This window comes from Aedes albopictus, chromosome 1, assembly GCF_035046485.1.
Source record: "Aedes albopictus strain Foshan chromosome 1, AalbF5, whole genome shotgun sequence".
Taxonomy (NCBI): Eukaryota; Metazoa; Arthropoda; class Insecta; order Diptera; family Culicidae; genus Aedes; species Aedes albopictus.
This window is the reverse complement of record NC_085136.1, coordinates 168,485,742-168,508,010: the sequence shown is the minus strand read 5'-3', so window position 1 is coordinate 168,508,010 and position 22,269 is coordinate 168,485,742. Positions and strand designations below refer to the sequence as shown.

At 44.8% G+C, this 22,269-nt stretch overlaps 2 protein-coding genes across 5 annotated transcripts in view; one reads left to right on the top strand and one right to left on the bottom strand.

Moving 5' to 3' along the window:
- Nucleotides 1–22,269, bottom strand: part of LOC109412137 (protein unc-13 homolog 4B) — a 381,313-nt gene that overhangs the window by 237,901 nt on the left and 121,143 nt on the right. The gene's annotated exons all lie outside the window — the stretch shown is intronic.
- Nucleotides 12,083–20,574, top strand: LOC109431241 (isocitrate dehydrogenase [NADP], mitochondrial). The gene is made up of 5 exons (XM_019707466.3): nucleotides 12,083–12,436; nucleotides 19,064–19,176; nucleotides 19,247–19,830; nucleotides 19,886–20,137; nucleotides 20,203–20,574. Exons 1-5 carry the CDS (start codon nucleotides 12,340–12,342, stop codon nucleotides 20,486–20,488), a joined length of 1,332 nt encoding a protein of 443 aa, XP_019563011.2. The 5' UTR covers nucleotides 12,083–12,339; the 3' UTR covers nucleotides 20,489–20,574.

The following is a 22,269-nucleotide window of genomic DNA, read 5'->3' as shown; positions in this document are numbered from 1 at the left end:
CTAATGACCTGTTTGTTAGGCAATACATATGACTTTTGACAGACTTATCAAGCGGTCGGTCTAGATGTGATAACAACCCCCAAAAAGGTGAGAGGAAAACATTGGGGGTGAAAAGCGCAAAATAGAACCAAATTTCCTAGCTGCGCAGTAACGTTACGCAACAGTTCAAACTCTGCGTCCCGAGTTCGTTGATGGGTGTGAAGTGATATAATGCATCCATATGTGTACAGACCAACTGTGTAAACTTGACGTGGGTAGATAACAAACGGACAATCGTCCAAACCACATGACCCGTTCCCACTAATGCAGGCGGCGGCTGAGTATGAGCATTTGAATGTTTTCCTTATCAGCCAAAAGGACACTGATTTCGAGCCGGGGCGATTTGGTGAAATCCAAATCTTGATGGTTTCCTTTTGTTCCCCAATGCATTCTATGTAATTGATTGGTCCGAAAAATTAGGTCGAATGATTACATCTTTGTGTGGCTTCATGACATTTAAAGATGTCGTTATTCAATCGAGTGTATAGATCTTTTCCTCTTTTACATCGTCTTGCTCAGTTTTTATATTTTTATTTCTTGTTTTGTACGAATATCAGTTAAGTTTAACTTTTACATGTATTCCTGCATATAAAACATATTTTCTATTATGACGTCCATCACCTAAGAATATTTTCTGTAAGTTGCTATTTAAGGTCTTACAGGATAAATGTGTGTTCCTTAAAATTGCACACAACAAGAGTAAGCAAAACGAGTTCATTGTGATTGATACTCCCGTCATAACTGCAGTAATTTCGCACAACCCCATATCAACGACACGCTGACCATGAAAAACCTGACCATGATCCTTGATAATGCATCAAAAAGTTGCCCCAGTACCCGGTACATACCGGTTATCGCCTGTGTATACATAACTTTAGTACAGCTTCCACAACCAACGCAACGTGACGAAACAATTGCAGCGAACGATCCCATAAGACGACGCATGATGTGAATATTTTCAATGCCACCAGACATCCATCCGACCGTCCAACAACGCGAGAACGGAACATTCAACGCCCGCAGAATTTTATTCGCTTCCCTTTTCTCCGCGCTGCTGTTTTATGCGCTTTTGCTTAATATCTTTCGTTCGCGTTGTCGTCCTCGTCGTCGTCTGCATCGGTGGCGGTGGTTTAGGTCGTTGAGCTTGTGAGCCGTGACGCAGAATGTGCTGCCGGGTCTTGGGCTTATGGTTTATTTTTATCCTGAAAACCGGCTTTCAATGCATTGAGCAGACCCGAAAAAAACATAGGACATCAATATTTGTATCACATTTTTTGTCAGTTTCTGAACCCGAATCCACCACGACGAACAGCTTTGTGGTCTGGAATGACCCTGTCGTTGTGGGATCTACGTGCGCTTGTACCAACTGACCATTCCATTAGGAAAGAAACATACTCTTCGCACATTAGCTAAGAAAGACATTTAGATGGAATCAAATGTGTATTCGCATACAAAGTCATCATTGCGATGATTGTATTCAATGTGCTTGGAAAGCATATAACGAAATTTTGAGTTTCTACTGGCTACGAAAATATGCCAGATGAGCGGGAAACCCGTGTGTTGAATAAACGATCGAAGCTTAGCTAGTTTGAAAAGATCAACACACAATGCCAAATAATGCTTCATTTGATTAATAGATTTAAGTATTATATAGGAGTAATAACAAGCGATCGATTCAGTTGGTTTGTTGTTCTAGCTGGTAGTCGTATGCGTTCTTTCATCGAACGGCACATTTTTTTTATAGGATGAGAAAATCTGCTGATCAGATACTCAAGTGGTTATGTGGGGATCGATCCACTAAAATCTCATTTTTCCTCTTCCTTACCTTCGCGGTACGCCCGTTAGGAATAACCTCGAGAAGGGGGACCTTACATGAGTACTCTGTATTGCTAAGCGTTCCACCAGCTACCGCTTTAAGTTGTCCTATCTCCCCAGAAAGCTTGCGTCTCGACTAGTACTGTAGACTACCCAAGCTTCCGGAAAGGAAGTGGTGACAACTCAACTTGCTGTTGGTCGGCCCGCCATTTTCTCTGCACTGAAAGGCGGCTTGCAGTTGAAATTACTATTCTGAGGGTCAACTTAAATGCACAACGCCACTTGATTTGTGCAGACTGATTTTCGTTTCATCTCAACAGATTTATGTTTTCAATTCTACCATGGACCCGATTTACAATTAAAAAAAGTGTCTGTTGGCAGCCGGATTCGAACCAAGAACCTTGAGATCACCAGGCTCGCACGCTACCACTCGGCTATCGAACCGGTTGATAAGTAAGGAAACAAAACGCATACAAGAAGCGTTTGTTGGTCGATGATCACGTTTTGCCATGGTAAATTTGAAAACATTTGTGTGCTCGTCATTACCGCAAGCTGTCTACCAGTGTGTAGTTCATGTGCGATTCGGGAGACCGTGGAAGTAACGGAATTCCACTTGTCCACCCACGTACACATCCTTTCAACAATATTGTCGGGACTGATATCTCTATCGCATATCTCTTGCATACTCGACCTTTGCTCCACAAAGCGTGGGCATTCAAAGAGCACATGCTCCGCGGTCTCATCGCAGCCTGCGCATTCCAAACATAAGGGGGAGCCTGCAAGTCCGAATCTGTGCAAATACCACCTAAAGCACCCATGGCCTGACAGAAATTGTGTCAAGTGAAAATTCACCTCGCCACGGGGCTTGCTCGTCCATTCAGACACGCACGGAATGAGCCTGTGTGTCCATCTACCCTTGCTGGAGGAATCCCATTCCCTTTGCCACTTCAGCATAGACGATGTCCTGTCGATCCACCTCGCGCCTTTTATGCCACTTCGCTCGAAGCACCCATAATACTCCACTAGTGCTGTGGACATCATGCCCGCTAGTACACATACCGCGTCCTTAGAGATCGTGCGGAATACGCTGACCACTCTTAGGTACATCAACCTGTGGGTACTCTCGATTCGCTTCACGTTTCGACCATGCAGCGGTGCCATACCTTAGTATGGAGACCGCTACAGGCATATTCTACGTGACTTCCGAATTTCAGCTTATCATCGATCATGACTCCCAATTGCTGCAATGAGCGCTTGGAGTTGATCATGAACCCGCTTGTGGTAACCACTGCCTGTTGTTCAAACTTGTGGTTATTTACCACCACCACCTCCTACGTTTTGTGGTGCACGAGTGCCAACTGTCTTGACCTCATCCAGTCCTCCACTATGCCAATTACGTGCGTTGCTGTCAGTTCAACTTCCTCTATCGACTCGCCGTATACCACGAGGATAATATCATCGACAAAGCCGACCAGCTTTACGCCCGGTGGTAGTTTGAGCCTCGATACGCCATCATCCAGGCCCAGGATGGACCCCTGAGGTACCCCCGCGGTGATGTTATAGCTCTCTCACCTTCCTCGGTGTCATAGATTAGCACCATATTCTGGAAGTAGCTCTCCAGTATCCAGCATAGGCTAACCGGGACTCCTAGGTGGTATATGGCGCACTCGATGGCGGCCCAGCTGACGCTGTTGAACGCTTTCATTACGTCCGGCGTGACGAACGCACAATAGCGAATTCCTGTTCACTTCTTTTCGAGCGCTATCTCGGCCGTTTAGCCGGCCGAAGCCAAACTGGTTATCCGAGAAGCCAGAATCATCGGGTTCCTCGATATAGACCATTAGCCTCGACAGAATGATCCGTTCCAACAGTTTTCCGGTGCTTTCCAAAGGTAGATATGTATGTATATTAGGTTGTCCCAAAAATTGCACATGGTCAAAAAGCTTGGGGGCTCACCCTGCAAATGATAGCTAAGGGTGTTAGAAACAAACTTTTGTATGACGGCAACTTTCAGAAATGACGTTTAGAGGTCGCCCCAGCGAGATTTTTGAAAAATGGCCATTTTTCATAATAAATTTCATACAAATATTTTTTACCGTACAAAAATTGGCAATACCCACTATTTTTATATTTTTTCCAGCTTGATATGGATCCAAGCTACTTGGGAAAAATAATTATCGACATGTTTTGCAGGTAACTTTTTGATACTGATTTTTTGAATTTACTAAAATTTGTCATTTTTTTATATACTGTGCCTTTTACCCATCATAAAACGTATCTGAACCTTATGCTAATTTAAAACAATTTCCATATAAAGATCGGAAATTTTATGAGGAAAAACTTTGCCCAAGACAGCATGGCGTTTTTTCTATCCGTTTTAGAGTTATTCACAATTTGCTATTTGGTGAAATTTGAATTTTTAGGTATTTTTCTAAAAATGTCACATAAGAATTTCCCAAAAACACATACAAAGTAAAAAATCCCGTATGCTCAACAAATTTTTGTCCTGATTGTGTTATGGAATTATGATGACATCATTATTAAATTTTATTTTTTTGTTATTCAATCCCTTCATATAGAAATTAACTAGCAAAGATTTCTTAAAAAGCTAGCTCTCTTGACAAGCTTCGTACAGCCTACTGATTTTTTGAAGATATTCTCCACAATATGTTGAGCCATATTTTCACGTTTATCTTACTTTCCTGTCGATATTTTCAATTATTTTCATATGAAGACGTATGAGTCCTGGACCAGTGAAGCAGCCCAGGAAACAATGGCAAACTGCATAAAGGCGAATACGTTGATCCATGTTAAATTCAAATCGCGATTACGAACATCTTACGTAAGAATACCAATTTTTAGACACTAAGTTCCAATTCTATACATTCTGAAAAGCAGGGCATGTCTTTTTTACACCTACTGATTTGAACTATCTTATCAACACCGAAAATAAGATACACCGAGGCAAATTTAAACGGGTGGGATGAGATGAACCAGTGAGTTAACGTAATGTTATCCAAGGTTAGAACAATTTGATTACAATAACACATACACGGCAAACAATAAAACAAGGTAGGCTATTATTGGTAAACAACAGTTTTGGACATAAACAAGTGACGTCATTTTTATCGTCCTATATAGTGGTTTCGCAGCGCGGCGTCATGAACACTAATGCAAATCTACTGGTTGAAAATATGCCCATTTGATTTTGCCGGGAACAGCTGATTTTTATTTACTATTTTCAACCAGTAACACAGGTAGTGTTCGTGTAATGCAACGTGTACGTACACGCAACACCACTAAAAGCAGAAACCACTATGTTGATCAAAATGATAGGGACTACTAGAACGTTTTATTCATGTCTTTGAACGATTAGAACAACATCATTGAACAATAAAATCAGCATGTTTTGCGGAATGTATCACCTTCTAAATGGTATAGAAAATGTGCCGTGCGTTTGATTGTGTATTATGCTCGTATAAACCATTGTCAGTACATAACCGTTAAAAATGCCATGGCCTACTGAGGCATCTCAAAATGGTACCTAATGATAAAGTTTCTCGCTAGTAGGTACCTTTCTGTATCAAAGAAAATTGATTTGTCAACGGAAACAAAAATTCAATGGATGCCACCATAATTCCTAAACACAATCAAGACAAAAACTTGTTGAGCACACGTGATTTTTTTTACTTTGCATGTGTTTTTGGGCAGTTCTTATGTGATTTTTTTTAAATACCTGAAAATCCAAATTTAACCAAATAGTAAATCGTTAATAACTCTAAAACGGATAGAAAAACGCAATGCTGTCTTCGGCAAAGTTTTTCCTCATAAAATTTCCGATCTTTTTATGGAAATTGTTTTAAATTAGCGTTAAGTTCAGATACTTTTTATGATGGGTAAAATGCAAAGTATATCAAACAATGACAAATTTTAGTATATTCAAAAATTCACTATCAAAAAGTTACCTGCAAAACATGTCGTTAATTATTTTTTGCAAGTAGTTTGGGTCCATATCAAGCTGGAAAAAATATAAAATTAGTGGGTATTGCCAATTTTTGTACGGTGAAAAATATTTGTATGAAATTTATTAAGAAAAATGGCCATTTTTCAAAAATCTCGCTGGGGCGACCTCTAAACGCCATTTCTGAAAGTTGCCTTCATACAAAAGTTTGTTTCTAACACCCTTAGCAATCATTTGCAGGGTGAGCCCCCAAGCTTTTCGACCATGTGTAATTTTGGGACAACCTAATGTATATCGCCAGGGGGCTTCCCGGGCTTGGGCAATAGAACCAATCTTTGCCTTTTCCACCTCTCTGGAAATTCGGCTCTGTCTAGGAACATCTGCATAGCCATTCTGAACATGTCAGGGATAGCCTCGATGATCGTCTTGATGGTTACTGTGAGTATACAGGCCCGACCAGGGCCAGGTGCGACGGCTTGTTCAATTTAAGCGACTTCGCTATTGCGATGAGTTCGGCATTCGTCATCGGGGCGACCTCGCTATGGGCTCATGGTCTTGTATCGTGGCGCGGGAAAAGCGTTTCTACGATCCGCTGCAGCATCTCAGGGGAGCGTTCTGGGGATGCTGATACACCCTTCGTTTTGACAATGACTACTCTGTAGGCATAACCCCAAGGAGTCGTGTTGGCTGCCTGGCAGAGATTTTCGAAACACGCCCGCTTACGTGCCTTAAACTCCTTATTCAGTGCCAGTTTAGCCGCCCTGTAAGCCGCGACCTCTTTACATCCTTTTCCTAGCTCTCAGGCAAGATGCACGGAGTTCTGTGATTTCTTGGTACCACCAGTATACCGGTTTGCGTCCATTGCTGAGTAGGGATCGCCTTGGCATTACGGCGTCACATGCACGGCTTAGGGTTCCGACTAGATCATCACTGGATAGATAGTCGGTATTACCCTCCATAAGCAATCGCTCCACAAATGCTGGCTTATCGAAGCGCAAGATCAACCATCCCCGATGACCTTCGGCTGTGGCTGTCTTCCTCCGTTATGAAAAACGGATAACATTTTTTCAAATTATTATCTTATAGCTGCGAGAAAACTCGAAGCATTGGAAAGAAAACTGACCAAGGAACCCCATCTCAAGCTGCGCGTACAGCAACAGCTATAGCTGTCTATAGACGATTACTTCGTGAAAGCAGAGATTCATTTTGAACGCTCATTTTCAATGAACATGAAAGAAATGATGCCTGATTGCTCTTACGTGCGTGTTCACAACTTTGAACACAATTTAGGTACCGTAATCTGGGGGGTAGTTGATCAGCGGGGTGAAGTTGATCACAACGGGGTCCACGTCCTTCAACCGCTGAGGACGCCTCAATTCTCTTTCAATGGAAGAACTTTTGATGTGAATCGATCGTGTGAATATATTTGAAGATTTTTTTAAAATTTTTATGGCAATTGTGGCAGATTTTACATAAAAATATCGACTTTTTTGGATGCGTATCAAAACTCGGTGAAAAGACTGCCTTTCAAAAAATCGGCTCCCAGCAACGCCTTGTATATCGGATGACTCAAAAAACACTTTTATTTATTCATGGTAGGCATATTGAACATAGCTTTGAGTAAAATTTGATGTTAACATATAAGTTTTATTTGAAAAAAGCATATTTTTGCGAAAGAAAAACGTTTTTTAAGGCAATTGCATACCCTTAGGCGTTTAATGTGGGTCATTCTGTAACTTACTAAACTTTATTTTATTTTTAACTAACAAATTACACCAGTTGTAAGAATTTTAAAAACTTATTCGGATTCAGCATCATCAAATTAAGTTTGTTCATTAATTTTCCATTCTTAGAATGTTATGTCATTGGTTGATCAACTTCACCCCGGATTGAGAGTTTTCAAATTTGGCCATTTGAGCAACTTTTATAATATTTAGCAATTTCTTGTAAGAATTTCGTTTACGGAACTTGAAGCAGCTCCACTCAGTACATGTTTTAAAAATATTTGTTTGGAGTCATGTGCATTGTACTTGATTTTATTCAAAAGAATAGAGCAAAAGTGATCAACTTCCCCCCAGATTACGGTAACTAGATTGATCACGGAATGGTGTTCAAACTTGTTAGCTCAGGTCGTGAGCAAGAGCAAAACGAACGGCAGCTGGTGTTCACTGCTGCAAAAGCCGCCCTGAAGCCCGAGATAAGAGCAAGTAAAAAGGCATGCTTTGAGGGTTTCTGTCAGAGTGCCAATGCGAATCTGTGGGGGTGATGCCTACAGGATCGTGATGACCCTGACGGAGTTCCAAACCTAGTTTTAAAAGTAGCTATTGCAGAAGCTCCCGAGATGTTCAGGTCTGCTATGCAGAAATGCATGGACGAGGGAGTTTTCCCAGAAGTATGAAAGAGGCAGAGCCTGGTTCTATTGCCGAATGCGGGGAAACCACCCCGGAGGCCCGTCGGCATATAGACCAATATGCTTAATTGCTTAATCGAACGGCAGGGAAGATGTTGTAAATCATTCTCTATAAAATGATGATGCACTCAAAGGGTGTAAATGGTCTCTCGAGTAGCCAGACTTCCGAAAGGGGAGGTCGACCGTAGATCCTGTCGTTAACAAAAACCGCCGAGATAACGCTCCAGCATAAGAGAAGGAAGAACTCGCTACTATGCAGTAGTGACTCTGGATGTAAAGAATGCGTTCAATAGCGCCAGCTAGCCGGCTATTTATCGCCGATACGCTCCTGTGTCTGGGCCATTTATATTATGGCCCAGACACAGGAGCGTATCGGCAAAAAACAGCCGGCTAGCTGGCACTATTGAACTCTATTGTGTCTGGTGATACTCGGGTATCTGTACAAGATTCTCGGAAGTTACTTTCAGAATAAAGTACTAGTTTACGACACAGAGGTGAGTCGGAAGTGCTTTCACATAACCACAGGAGTCCCGCAAGATTCCATCCTGGGTGTTATTGAATGTCATGTACGACGAGGTATTGAGGTTAGAGTTTCCGATAGGAGTAGAGATCGTCGGCTTTGCTGACGACATTACGCTGGAAATCTACGGTGAATCGATCTAAGAAGTGGAGTTGACTACATACCACTCGATCAAGGTTGTGGAGGCGTGGATGAAATTCAGGAAACTGGAATTGGCTCACCACAAAACTGAAGTGGTGGTTGTGAACAACTGGAAGTCGAAGCAGCAAACGGTGATCAGTGAAGGCGATCACACTTGGGCGTGATGATCGATGATATGCTTACCTTCGGTAGCCACGTTGATTACGCCAGTAGAAGAACCACAACAGCTATAGTGGCGCTGTCTTCAGAAACGGCGAAACACGTTTGGTTCGTAGGCCCGCGTTTTCGCACAATGCCTGACCGCATGCTTGCCACATGCGGAGAGGACACTACTCCGGCCAATATTGTCTAGAGGATGTGTAAGGATGAGTTTGGCTGAAATACCGTTTCAACGGCTATCGCCCACATCGTCTTGGAGCTACAGAGGAGGTGGCGCGTGGATTCGGAGAATGGCTAGATCAGATTCGGTACAAGAAGTGGTCCAGGGGATCGGAGTCGGCTTCGTAGGTCATACCGGTGCCCTGCGGTCAAAATCGACCTTTACAGCGATTAAGTGGCCGCGCAGAGGAAGTCCTGGTAGCGTTACTGTCGTGGCGTCAATCTACTGGTTGGATCTGAGACCGTGGATGGAAAGGGGTCCCCGGTAAGGGCCGGGGCAGATGGAAACCCTACTGTCAACATCCTTCTGGTGCAGCAGATAGGACCTGAAGGGTAGTGATACCCTTGTCTTCAGCAGATCAGATCTGGTTGCAAGTAGGCATCAGTTGGGCGCGGGCGTGTGGTTGACCCTGCCCGCTATCCAAGGACAAAGGGAACATCACGGGAAACTGGCTAAGCGCAAGCACGCCATCTTGCTGGACTCTCCAAAGCCAGTCATCGATGATCGTTGCTGCAGACTTCGCAGCTAACCTTGAGGGTGCGTTTTGCACTAGTCCCTATCTGAAGCAATGCCTTCTTGGTGGTTTCGAAGAGACGTGGCTACCATGGGAATATGTTTGGTTGGTCGAGGAGAGAGTATTCCTGGCTTTCACTTTTGTTGTAGAAGATGGCCTTGACCCCACACTACCCGGACCTTCCTGTTCGGGTGTATATTGAGCAGATTTCCCCCCATGGTTCAGAAGGAAGAAAAAAAAAAGATGGCTCAGAGTCCGCGAAGTCTAATATTAGTGAGGACCTCAAGCAGGCCATTAAGCTTCGGGAGTCAATGATGGCGACCAGGCAGTGCCACGAGAAATTAGTGGCAACTGCGGCAGCGGCAGAGCCCTCGAATTCAAAGGTTACCACCTTCGATTTCAGAGACCTTCGCTTTCGCGGAGAGTCCTAAAGGTGTAGCGGATACTATTTCTGCTGACAAGCAATCGAAGTGGCGCCCACAAGGCTGGGCGGCTCTTAATCCCGAAAGTCGGTAGTAAAGCCGGCAACTCGGACCCCGGCCAGGCGTCCCGGAAAGATGGGAAGGGTGGGCTCGTGAATCCGGGAACCGATGCGCGCAGTATTAGACTTACTCGTACAGGTAAAATGATCCTCGAGCTCAAACGCGTGTGTGCCGAATTGGTCCTTGACAAGAGTGCCGGGGTGAGGGCTCTTACAGCGGAGGCGACTCTGAAGATAAAAACCCTAGACGACATCACTGACGCGGAAGAGCTCGTCATGGTACTGCGGCAACAGTGTGAGGTACAAGTGGCCACCACAGCCGTTCAGCTACGGAAGGGCCCGTCAGGGATACAGGTAGTTTTTGGTCTTCTAAGGAATAATTCGTAAATAAAGGAGACAGACCATAACTATTTGAGAATCAGAAAGAAACTTTAAATATATTAGTAAGGTATCGTCTAAAAGAAAAGCGACAAACATCAAGACAGTGTTTTTAAATTTGCTAGAGCGGTCTCGCAACTATACCTGGGTACACCCATTTACTGTCTATAATTTGTATAATTTAAAAGATAAAAAGATACACTACTTCGAGACGATGGCAAAACAAATTATCGCATCACTCATTGGCCGTAGCTATGTATGAAGGGGAGCCTGGTATAAAATGCATTGATCTAAATCGCGTAACCAACAATGTTTCCGTCATGTCAGCGATTTTGTAATACGAAGATCGCTTTGATTTATTGAAAAGATAAGTTTTCCAAAATCTATCATCGGATTCGTTTTAGTAACGTACACATACAATGTCTATTATATACACTGGATGCACTAGTAGATTTTTGACAAGCTAGATCGAGCCCTTCCTTAAGGTTGAAGGATTCGTCATTGATATCACCGTCATCATTGAAATTTGGAAAGCAGTTTTCTCTTTGAAGGTATCAATGTTTACAATGAAAATGTATTCATTGTATTCCATTCTCCATCTGGAATCCAGTGAATACATTTTCATAACGAACATTTATGCTTTTAACGAGAAAACTGCTTTTAAAATTTCAATGACGACGGTGATATCAATGACGAATCCTTCAACCTTAAGAGGTGCATTTTTCTCAGATTTCCCCGACCAGCGCACTAGTAATAAACTGACGCTCCCACAGGAAATGCGCGGCCATGTGCATAAAACGCTATAATCATACACTGCCTCAACGCCCTGTAGTAAATATGTTACAGTGCAAAAACACACCAGACACTTTCATTGTTCCTGGCTCGAGAATAGGTCCGTCCGTACATGTCTCGCTTGGAGTGGTTTTAATTAATCTTGCATCCCACCGCATGCACGCCTTCCCTTTTGATACGTTCTGCATTCCGGTCCGGCAACGCCTGCTTAGTGAGCACTGCACAGGCTTCACACGTAGCCTCTAATCGTACCTCTAGCAGCATGTGTTAATTTTAACAAGCAACCGATTAATCTTGACGAACTAAATTATAATATTTTTGCATGCAGATCATTTCGCTATCATTCCGAGGCTTAATCCTAGTACAAATTCCTCCCACTACAATGAGCGAGTTGGCAATTTTTTTTGTAAACAACTGTGTGATATGTCGGTATATAGAACTCTTTGGCGGGTCGTATATGCGCAAAATATTCATAAAATACCGGCTTACTTGTTTACACTCTCCAATGCTTCAGTCTGGGTGGCTCTCTTTTCTCTGAGAGTCCGGCGCGCGTCGTCCAGACGTATACGTACACGACTGCCCTCTGTAGCACCACTACATCCGTTGCTTTTTCGCGACCGACCGACCAGCCGGCATTTGGGGACCTGGCGCTGACAGAAGTTCAGTCTCGGTTTGCCGGTGCACACTGCCGCACATCTTTGCTAGCTCTGTCCGCTCAGCCTTTGAGGCGACGCGTACATCGATTCTTTCAACCCGTTATCAGCTGCCCTAAGCCTACTTTTCTACTTGTTCTTTCTCTCTCTAAGTAACCCATATCGGGGACCATTGTTTCACGGCCAGCCTGAGTTCGCGGTCAGTTTCCAAGTGTTCATAGTTTGATACTGTTCTGTGTTCAATTCAAAGTCAAAGATGGCCCGTTCGTTGATGCGCTTTGGCAAATATCTCGGCCAAAACTACAGTGCCGTCGCTGCACCCTCGCTCTCGGTGACATCCGTCCGAAACAGGTGTAAGTATTTTTATATTCGCGAAATTTTGTTTTAGTGGACATCGCATGTGCCACGGGGAACTCTAAACGTAGATTGTTTTGTCGCGCGTAGTGCGCCTAGCCTACTTGTCCGGTTCGCTTGCGTTGCTTCTAAAACGTAGCGCCGCAACGAAGCTTTCACAACAGTGTGGTTCACAAGTATTAGGATAGTGAAATTTTTAATATTGGCAATTCAATTGTTTAAAACATTAGTGAGATGACATCTAAATGATTTAATATGAATTTAAAATATGGATCAATAACATGCTGTTGTTTTTCTAGAATATTTTGTGTGATTACATAAAACTTGAATAATCGATGTAAATTACTATTCTTTATTACACAAAACATTAGTTATTATTTATTTCAATCATTCGGTACTTTTCTGTACTGTGCTGACGGTTATTTTTTTTCTCTAAGTAGGGTAACCAATATAATTTGGACCCCCATATATTTTGGACCCCCTGGACCGTATTATCATAACTTTCACAGATTTAATGAAGAGATGACAAAAGTTTTTAGAATCATTGGCTAAATTAGATTGTCATGTACGAGCAGCAATCATTTCCTCACTGGAAATATCTTTATTTGCCTTGAAATTATGTTTTGTTTATCTCGTCATCCGTGCGATTGCCGCGGCTTGTTTACGAAAAGAGAAAATGGTGCTGGGGAAACTTGCATATGTAAACAAAAACGTCTATCATTCTAGCGCATTAAATTCGCAAAGTTCGTCTAATCAGCCTTTGTCAATCAAGTAATAAGGATGTGATGCAGCATATCCAAGTTGCAGATTCTTCGAAAATAGTTTCAAGTGGGTTAAAACACCGAGTGTCCAAAATATGTACTTAAGAGGGTCCGAAATACATTGGGGTGTCCAAAACAGTGAAAAATGATGCCTCAAAAATCAGTTATTTTCATCAAATTTTCAGCCAGAAATAACCTTGTGGGTATTTTTGACGGACAATGGAGGCTTTTACGGTCATATCAACATCATCATTATGTATAACACCCTCTGAATCTGTTTGATTTATGCTTACATTCAAAGTAATGTCCTCTAGGGGTCCAAAATTCGACCGTTACCCTAGTAACAAAATGTTCAAACCAATGAAGGTGAAGATCTTTATTGTATGCTATACTGCGAAAAGATATTGTGGATTTACCGGCTACTTGTATTCTACCGGCTACTTGAGTAGCCTTTACAAAGTAGCCGTTTTCATATAAAAATCAGCTTGATCGTCAAAAAATGAATGTCGCTGAATAGCTAGTGGCAACGAGGAATAGCGCATTCAATAAAAATGTTTAAAAACATTTTTAAGTTACTCTTTTTATAAAACGGCTACTTTGGAGGCCATACTGAAGCGACCGGTAGAATACAAGTAGCCGATAAATCCACAATAATAATCAGAATGACCGAAACAACTCACAATCCGTGGAAGAACGCGGAAGAGTGGGAAAATGCAATGAAATCAAGGCAAAAAGTACATTGCCTTGTTGTAAGTGGGCTCGTGCGAAAAATAAGCACATAAAGAAATGCAGAAAGCATTTACCTGCTTCGGCGATTTGCAGATGCTGCAGCTGAAATGTAAAAGGAAACACGAGAGCCTTCTTTGTAAAGCGTTGTAAAACTTGGGAAGCATCGGCAAAGAAGAAGTGCATTCATTGAACTCTTCCAGCTGAAAACTGGGTCGCAGGTAAAAGAGGCTCGTCAAAAGGAAGGTCAAATTTTGAATTACATAGAAACTAGAAGGAAACAATACATAAGGCCATGGAAAAACGAAACGAAGAAGTATAGAGGTAATCAATGACAAAGGACTTTAACAGTTGCTTCCTCGAAACAGCATGTTCAAATATAATCCAAGCAAGCAACGCCCTACGTACATGGCTAAAAATGTGCATTTGAAAAGAATATTCTAGGCCTACCCGTCATGGGTAAAAAAATATTCATGCACCCTGAAAAATATTTAATCAGTCACTGAGTTCATCTTAATCGGGTTTCGTTAAAAGTGGGGGGCAGCTCATAGCAAACCGGAAACTAAGTAATAAAATAAAAGACTTATCGATTTATGAATAAGAAAAACTCAGTGCCTGAGTAAGCATTTTGTCTGTTTTTTTATCAAAAATATAACATTCGAAGTTTTTATGTTTTTCTTCTTCATGACGAGTTGACATTTTTCTTCGATTGAACAAAATCCACGGAAATTCATACTGTTTTGCATTGGGCGATTATATTTTCGTGGCTTTGGTTACAATCGCAATTAGTTCCAAGTGATGCGTCTGTTGGTCCGTGTGACGGGTTAATATTGGAATTCTGACAGAGACCCTCATAGCAGACCTTTTTGCTTGCCCTTATCTCGGTCTTGAGTGCAACCTTGGCAGCCACAAACGCCACCCGTCGTTCATCCCGCTCCTCATCAGTACGTGCTCGCTGCATCCATTGCCTACCTCGGAGACAATAATAGCTTGAGTTCACCAGTACGCCGGTAGTCTCACATTCCTAGGGTGGATATTCCAAGGCTTGATGGCATCGCTACCAATTGGTCACCGCTTAGACCAAGTAAGTTTTGCTCACGGCGAACCACCTGAATACCTCGTCGTTGAAGAATGTCTTCCTCCTGCGAGGGCTAGGCCTGATTGCCCCTTCCACCGCCAATTGCTTTCTGTTACCGCAGTCGATACGCGGTAGTGCCGTAACGCGATCTCCGGCGTCCGTTATTTCGGTTGAAGTTGTCTTGAAGAGTCGCTTCAGCGGTGAGAACTCCTAACTGATCCTCTTTCTTCTTTTACTTCGTTCTATCGTTCTATCCTCTCGAGTTCAGGGGGCGTCCTCTCTCTGTCTCGCTCTCACCTGTGGTGGCCGAGGAAGTACACATAACCGCAACCCCTGCTCCATTCGATCCATAACGGGCCAGCCTTTTCAGGCCTACTCTTTCAAGCATTCTGGGATGCCTGGATGGGGTCCGACTTGCTGGCATTACTGCCTGTCGCTTTTGGAGATAACATACATCCTGTCCTTGCGAGCGCCGCCTGTTAGCTCCTCAGCTGACGGCTACCTCGCACACTTTTTCGATTGCTTGTCGTAAGCAATCTGAGTATCATAAGCTACCCGCGAAGCCCTCATCCAGGGTAGACTTTGGTACTGAAGCCATAAGTTAACCATGGTCCTGCTTGACCACCATCACCAAATTACGAAGTCTCAGCTAGCCCTGGTTGAGATCCTTTTTGATGTTCGGCATCGATGACGCAAAGTAAATGATGAAGCCAAGGTGCATTGCAATCTTATCCATCTACACCATGGTTTTTCAAACTGTGGGTCGCGACCCCCCAGGGGGGTCGCCCTTCTCCATCTAGGGGGTCGCGAGGGACAGTCAAATATTTTACTATAACAGACAAAAAATGAGGGAATTTCTATGGTGGGTCGCGAAAAGTTCGTCTGCTGGCAAAAGGGAATCGCACACCGGAAAGTTTTGGAACCTAGGATCTACACTATGGGGGGAATCTGCTCAACAGACACCCGAACAGGCAGGAACGGGGAGTCTGGGGTTAAGGCCGTCTTCTACAACAAAAGTAAAAGCCAGGACTACTCTCTCCTCGACCCACTAAACACATTCTCATGGTCGTAGAGTTTGGTCTTTCCGGAACCACCAAGAAGGCATTGCTTCAGAAAGGGGCTAGTGCACATCACACCCTCAAAGTTAGCTGCGTGGCCTGCAGCAACGAACATTGATGACTCGCTTTGGAGAATCCATCTCGATAGCATGCTAGCGCTTAGCATGTTTCCCGAGTGGCCCGCACTCCCTTTTTCCTCGGAAGGCGAGCAGGCTCAACCCCACTCTCTCGCCCAACTATTTTGCAAGCATCAAGAACTGATACCTACGTGCAACTCGATCTGACTTGCTGAAGAAAATGGCATCACTACCTTTCAGTTTCAGTAGGGGACCACTTTCTAACCAAGGGCTCGGATCCAACCTAGTAGACCGACGCCACGACAGCAACGCTACCAGGATGTTCTTTTCGCAACCAGTTAATCTATTTCGATCGCTGGACACCGGTATGACATACGATGCCGACTCCGAACCCCTGGACCACCTCTTGTACCGCATCTGAAATAGTAATTTTCCAAAACCACGCGTCACCTCCTCTGTAGCCGTTGAAACGGCATTCCAGCCAAACTCATCCTTACACATCTTCTGGGCAAGATTGGCCGGAGTTGTATCCTCCCCGGTCACGCATTGTACGAAATCGCGGGCACGCGAACAAAACGTGTTCCGCAGTTTCCAGCTTACCACGGTAGCTTTCGGTACTTAGCGCCGTGCCCCACGATGGGCCGCCATACCTTAGTATAGAGGTTGCGATTCTAGCCAGAAGCTTGCGCTCACTGGCGTACACCGCAGAGCTATTGAACATCATCCGGGACGGTGCCACTAGAGCTGTGGAGGCTATTACAGGCGTAATCCGAGGCGTAATCAACGTGGCTACCGAAGGCAAGCTTATCGTGGATCATCATACTCAAGTGTGAAGACGTGATAGTGCAAACGCCTACGCTTATCAGCGCTTGCTGATCCGACCTTCGGTTGTTCACAACCACCATCGCAGTTTTGTGGTGAGCCAACTCCAGTTTCCTGGATATCATCCACTCCTCCACGCCTCGTCAGCAAAGCTGACGATCTTCACTTCCACCACCGGGAACTCTAACCTCAACTTCCATAGCACCGGACCCTGGATGGGACCTTGCGGAACTTCTGAGGTTATGTGAAAGCACTTCCGACCCATCTCCGTGCCATGAACTAGTACTCGATTCTGGAAGTAACTTCCGAGAATCTTGAGCAGGAGCGCATTGGTAACCGCCCAACTGGCACTATTGAACGCGTTCCTTACAACCAGAGTCACGACAGGATAGCGTCCACGGTCATCCTTCCCTTCCGGAAGCCGCACTGACTACTCGAGAGACCATTTACACCCTCGGTGTGCCTCAACATTCTACTTAGAATGAGCTTTTCGATCACCTTCCCCGCCGTGTCGATCAAGCATATTGGTCTAAATGCCGAAGGATCTCCGGGTGGTTTCAAAAGAAAAAAAAAAGACATTACACTGTCTTCAACCAGAGGTTGCACAAACTGAACGATCACTTACATTAGACAACGGACAACGCACGAAACACCCAGTGGTCCAGTGAAGAATTTTCCGTTTGACGAAAAGTTTTCACCGACTGGAGCGGGAATCGAACCCACACTCCGAAGCTTACGATACGGCCAAATGATTGACGCCTCTAACCGCACGGCCACGAAGCCCACTTTGGCAATAGAACCAGACTCTACCTCTTCCATATTTCTGAGAAAACTGCCTCGTCCAGGCATTTCTGCATAGCAGACCTGAACATATCGAGAGCCTCTGCAATATCTACTTTTAATGCCAGGTTCAGATCTCCATCCGGACCTGGGGCCTTACCTACGCTTTGTTATCGCCGCAAGATCCACATCGGTGACCCTCTCCTCATCGCCAGCCCCACCGTCCTACAAAAGTTGGCAAAGGACTCGGATCATGACGCGGAAAATGCCCCTCGATGGTCTCCTCCAACATCTCTGGAAATTGCTCTGTAATAGCCATTACGTCATGGTAATTATCGTGTAGGCATCCCGGCGGATCCACTCCCACGGATTCGTATTGACACTCTGACAGAGACCCTCGAAGCGGGCTTTTTTGCTTGCCCTAATCTCGGTCTTCAGTGCGACGAATTCATGGAAAAGATCATAGGTAACCCTCGTTACCGGTTGCCATACTATAACAACTTCTCTGTTGATCTGTTAGAATGAGGATGAGAAGCCAGTCCAATGTCCACCTGCAGTGCTGATCACGAAGGTGCAAGATTGCAAAATGCTTGATCCGTTACTTAATCATTGATTTTTTTTGTCAATATTTGATTCGAGGTGAATCAAAGAGCATTTCCATGGCGGGTAGCACCGGGGGTGATCGTAAATATTATGAACTTCAAAGCCTTTGATAACGAAAAGTATTACATGGCCTACATCCTGCAAAATTCAAACTATGTTTTGACTAATTTCAATAACATGGGAAACGAAACACAAGCGATTAGTTCAAGCTCGGTAATCCATTATGTAGCACAGAGTTTGCATATGTCGGCGCGTGTTATCATCGAAATACAGTTGGATGTGCCCGTGGTTTACAGCATACTTTTAGTCTAATATGTTAAATTACTGCCACAGTTCGTCTAAAACTCAACCTGATAAGCCTTCCCAGCCATCTGAACTTGACTGGGAATCAAAAGCTGAAGTTCAATACATGAACTTCCCAACTTCCCCTGATTGTTACTGCTGACGTTGTTTGCTGACGTATTACAGATGATAACGGAAAAAATTACGAGCTTGCGAAAAAAGTTCTATTTTTGAATGTACGGGACTTCGAGCCAATTAATTTTGGAGGGAATCCCCATATCAATAGCACTTTTATCTCGCAGTCAATATGAAGGCCGGACAATGAACTATGATCCGTGATCGATCATGGAAGATCATGGTCACATATTTCCTTTCCCTAAATACTATATTCGTTTGCATAGTAAAATAAATGCGGACCTCATGTTTATCTAATCAACAGCCTCCGATGCTCGAATTCAAGTGGCAAAGCCCGTGGTGGAGATGGACGGCGATGAGATGACCCGAATCATCTGGCAGTTCATCAAGGAAAAGTTGATTTTCCCTTACATCAAGGTAATATTACATGAGACCCCCTCATATAGCACCTACAAAATCCACAAAATCCCAATCTCTCTTCCCATAGGTTGAATGCCTGTACTACGATCTGGGGCTACCCTATCGCGACCAGACCAACGATCAAGTAACGATCGATGCTGCTCACGCGATCCTGAAGCACAACGTAGGCATCAAGTGTGCTACCATCACTCCGGATGAGGCCCGCGTGGAGGAATTCAAGCTGAAGAAGATGTGGCTCAGCCCGAACGGAACCATTCGTAACATTCTCGGCGGAACGGTTTTCCGTGAGCCGATCCTGTGCTCCAACATTCCTCGGCTGGTGCCGGGCTGGACGCGACCCATCATCATTGGCCGTCACGCGCACGGCGATCAGTACAAAGCGCAGGACTTTGTCATCCCGAAGCCGGGTACCGTGAAGCTCGTCTACACTGCCGATGATGGAACTACGCAGGAGTTCCAACTGTACAAGTACAAGGACGGAGGTGTTGCCATGGGAATGTACAACACTGACGAGTCGATCGCAGCATTCGCTCATTCCTCATTCCAGATCGCTCTCGGCAAGAAGTGGCCGCTATACCTGTCGACTAAGAATACTATTCTGAAGCGCTACGATGGACGTTTCAAGGATATCTTCCAAGAAATCTACGAAAAGTATGTCGTTTTTGTAACCGTATGAGATCTCACATAACGGAAATGTTGTTTTCAGGAACTACAAGAAGCAGTTCGAGGATGCCAAGATTTGGTATGAGCACCGCCTGATCGACGACATGGTTGCCCAGGCCCTCAAATCCGACGGTGCCTTCGTGTGGTCATGCAAGAACTACGACGGAGATGTCCAGTCCGACATTGTCGCCCAGGGTTACGGTTCTCTAGGTCTCATGACATCCGTCTTGATCTGCCCTGACGGAAAGACCATCGAATCGGAAGCCGCTCACGGAACCGTAACACGGCATTACAGGTAAATGACAAATGCCTTGCATTGATTCAAAACATTAACCATGGATAACGTTATCCACTCAACAGAGAACACCAAAAGGGTCGCCCCACATCGACCAACCCCGTGGCGTCGATCTTCGCGTGGACCCGCGGTCTGGAGCACCGCGCCAAGCTGGACAACAACCCGGATCTGGCCCGTTTCGCAACGGCCCTGGAGCGTGCTTGCGTCGATTGCATAGAGTCCGGCAAAATGACCAAGGATTTGGCGATCTGTATCCACGGAGCCAAGAATACCAAGGAAGGCATGTACTTGAATACCCAAGACTTTTTGGAGTCGATCTCTGAGCAGCTGGAACGTTCGTGGAAGAAGTAAGATGTATGTGTGAGTGCCATTGTGTGCGGTAACATTTGCGTTAGGTCTTAAGAAACGGTGATAAAAATAAAGTTTTAAAAATTAAATTCTTGTTTCTCAATTCATATCCGCCCAGCGTCTTTGCGACCCGTTTCACCGATAACAACTACGCTCGGCTCGAGTTGTCTCATTCATCGCTCATTTGTATGTTTTTGTTTTCTAATATAGAGTAAGAAAATCTGCTGCTCAGAGGTGCTCCTCAGCTTACGTGGGGATTGACCCACTGAAACCTCATGCTCTCTCTTCCTTACCTTCGCGGTACCCCCGTTAGGGATGACTTCGAGAAGGGGAGACCGTACATGAGTACTCTCAATTGGTAAGCGCTCCACCAGCTACCGCCTTGAGTTATCCTCTCTCCCCTAGAAGCTTGAGTCCTGGACTAACCGTTGGACTCAAGCTTTCGGATGGGAAGGGAGACCAACTCAACTTGCTGTGGGCGAAGCGTGAGCATTCAAAGAGCACATGCTCCGGGGTCTCATCACAGTCTGCGCATTCCGGACATGCCAGGGAGCCTGCATGTTCGAATCTGTGCAAATACCATCTAAAGCACCCATGGCCTGACATAAATTGTGTCAAGTGAAAATTCACCTCGCCATGGGGCCTGTTCGTTCATTTAGACACGCTCGGTTTGAGCATGTGTGTCCATCTATCCTTGCTGGAGGAATCCCATTCCCTCTGTCACTTCAGCATAGATGATCTTCTGTCGATCCACCTCTAGCCTCTTATGCACTGCCGTGAATCGCATATCAGTCCCATCTTTGCTGGATTTTCTATGCAAATGGGACAGATATGCGATTCACGGCAGTGCAGCGGCGCCTCAGTTTGAGCCTCAATACGCCATCATACGCCGCGTTCCATAGTACCGGGCCTAGGGAGGAGCCCTGCGGTGATGTTGTAGCTCCTCTCGCCTTCCTCGGTATCATAGATTAGCACCCTATTCTGGAAGTAGCTCTCCAGTATCCGGTAAGCTAATCGAGACTCCAAGTTGGTGTATGACGCACTCGATGGCGGCCCAGCTGACACTGTTGAACGCATTCTTTACGTTCAGGGCTCGGTCCAGGGTAACGACCACGCAATAGCGGATTCCCGTTTGCTTCTTTTGGAGCACTATCACGGCCGCTTTTGGTTACAGCCCTAATAGCGCAAACCGTCGATCGACCCTTTCGGAAGCCGAACTGGTTATCCGAGAGGTCTGATTCATCGGGTTTTTCGATAGACCATCAGCCTTGACAAAATGATAAATACCAACAAGGCTGATAGGTCTGTATACCGATAGATCGCCATGTGGTTTCCCATCTCTCCGGAAATTCTCCTCTGTCTAGGCATATCTGCAGAGCCATTTTGAACATGTCAGGGCTAGCCTCAATGGCCGTCTTGATGGCTACTGTCGGGATACCGTCCGGACTCAGAGCCTTGTTCAACTTAAGCGACTTCGCTATTGCAATGGGTTCGTCGTTCGACACCGAGGCGACCTCACTATGGCCGGTTTGGTCATAGGGCATGGGGCCCATGGCCTTGTATCGTGGCGTGAGAACAGCGTTCGCACGATCTTCTGCAGCCTCCCGGGGAAGCGTCCTGGGGGTGCTGACGCGCCCTTCGTTTTGGCCATGACTACCCAGTCAACCAGTAATCGTATAAGATGTTGCATAAGATGATAAAGCCTATATGCCTGCATGCCTCCATTTAGGCGCATGTAAAATGTACGCATATCGCCTCCACTTTAACATTTTGTGCAACATCTT

Bases quoted from the DNA above. Each gene is read 5' to 3' on its own strand.
- LOC109431241 (XM_019707466.3), top strand. From the start codon at position 12,340: ATGGCCCGTTCGTTGATGCGCTTTGGCAAATATCTCGGCCAAAACTAC. The intron at 12,437-19,063 runs GTAAGTATTTTT...TCTAATCAACAG, and splicing joins GACATCCGTCCGAAACAGGT to CCTCCGATGCTCGAATTCAA. The intron at 20,138-20,202 runs GTAAATGACAAA...TCCACTCAACAG, and splicing joins ACCGTAACACGGCATTACAG to AGAACACCAAAAGGGTCGCC.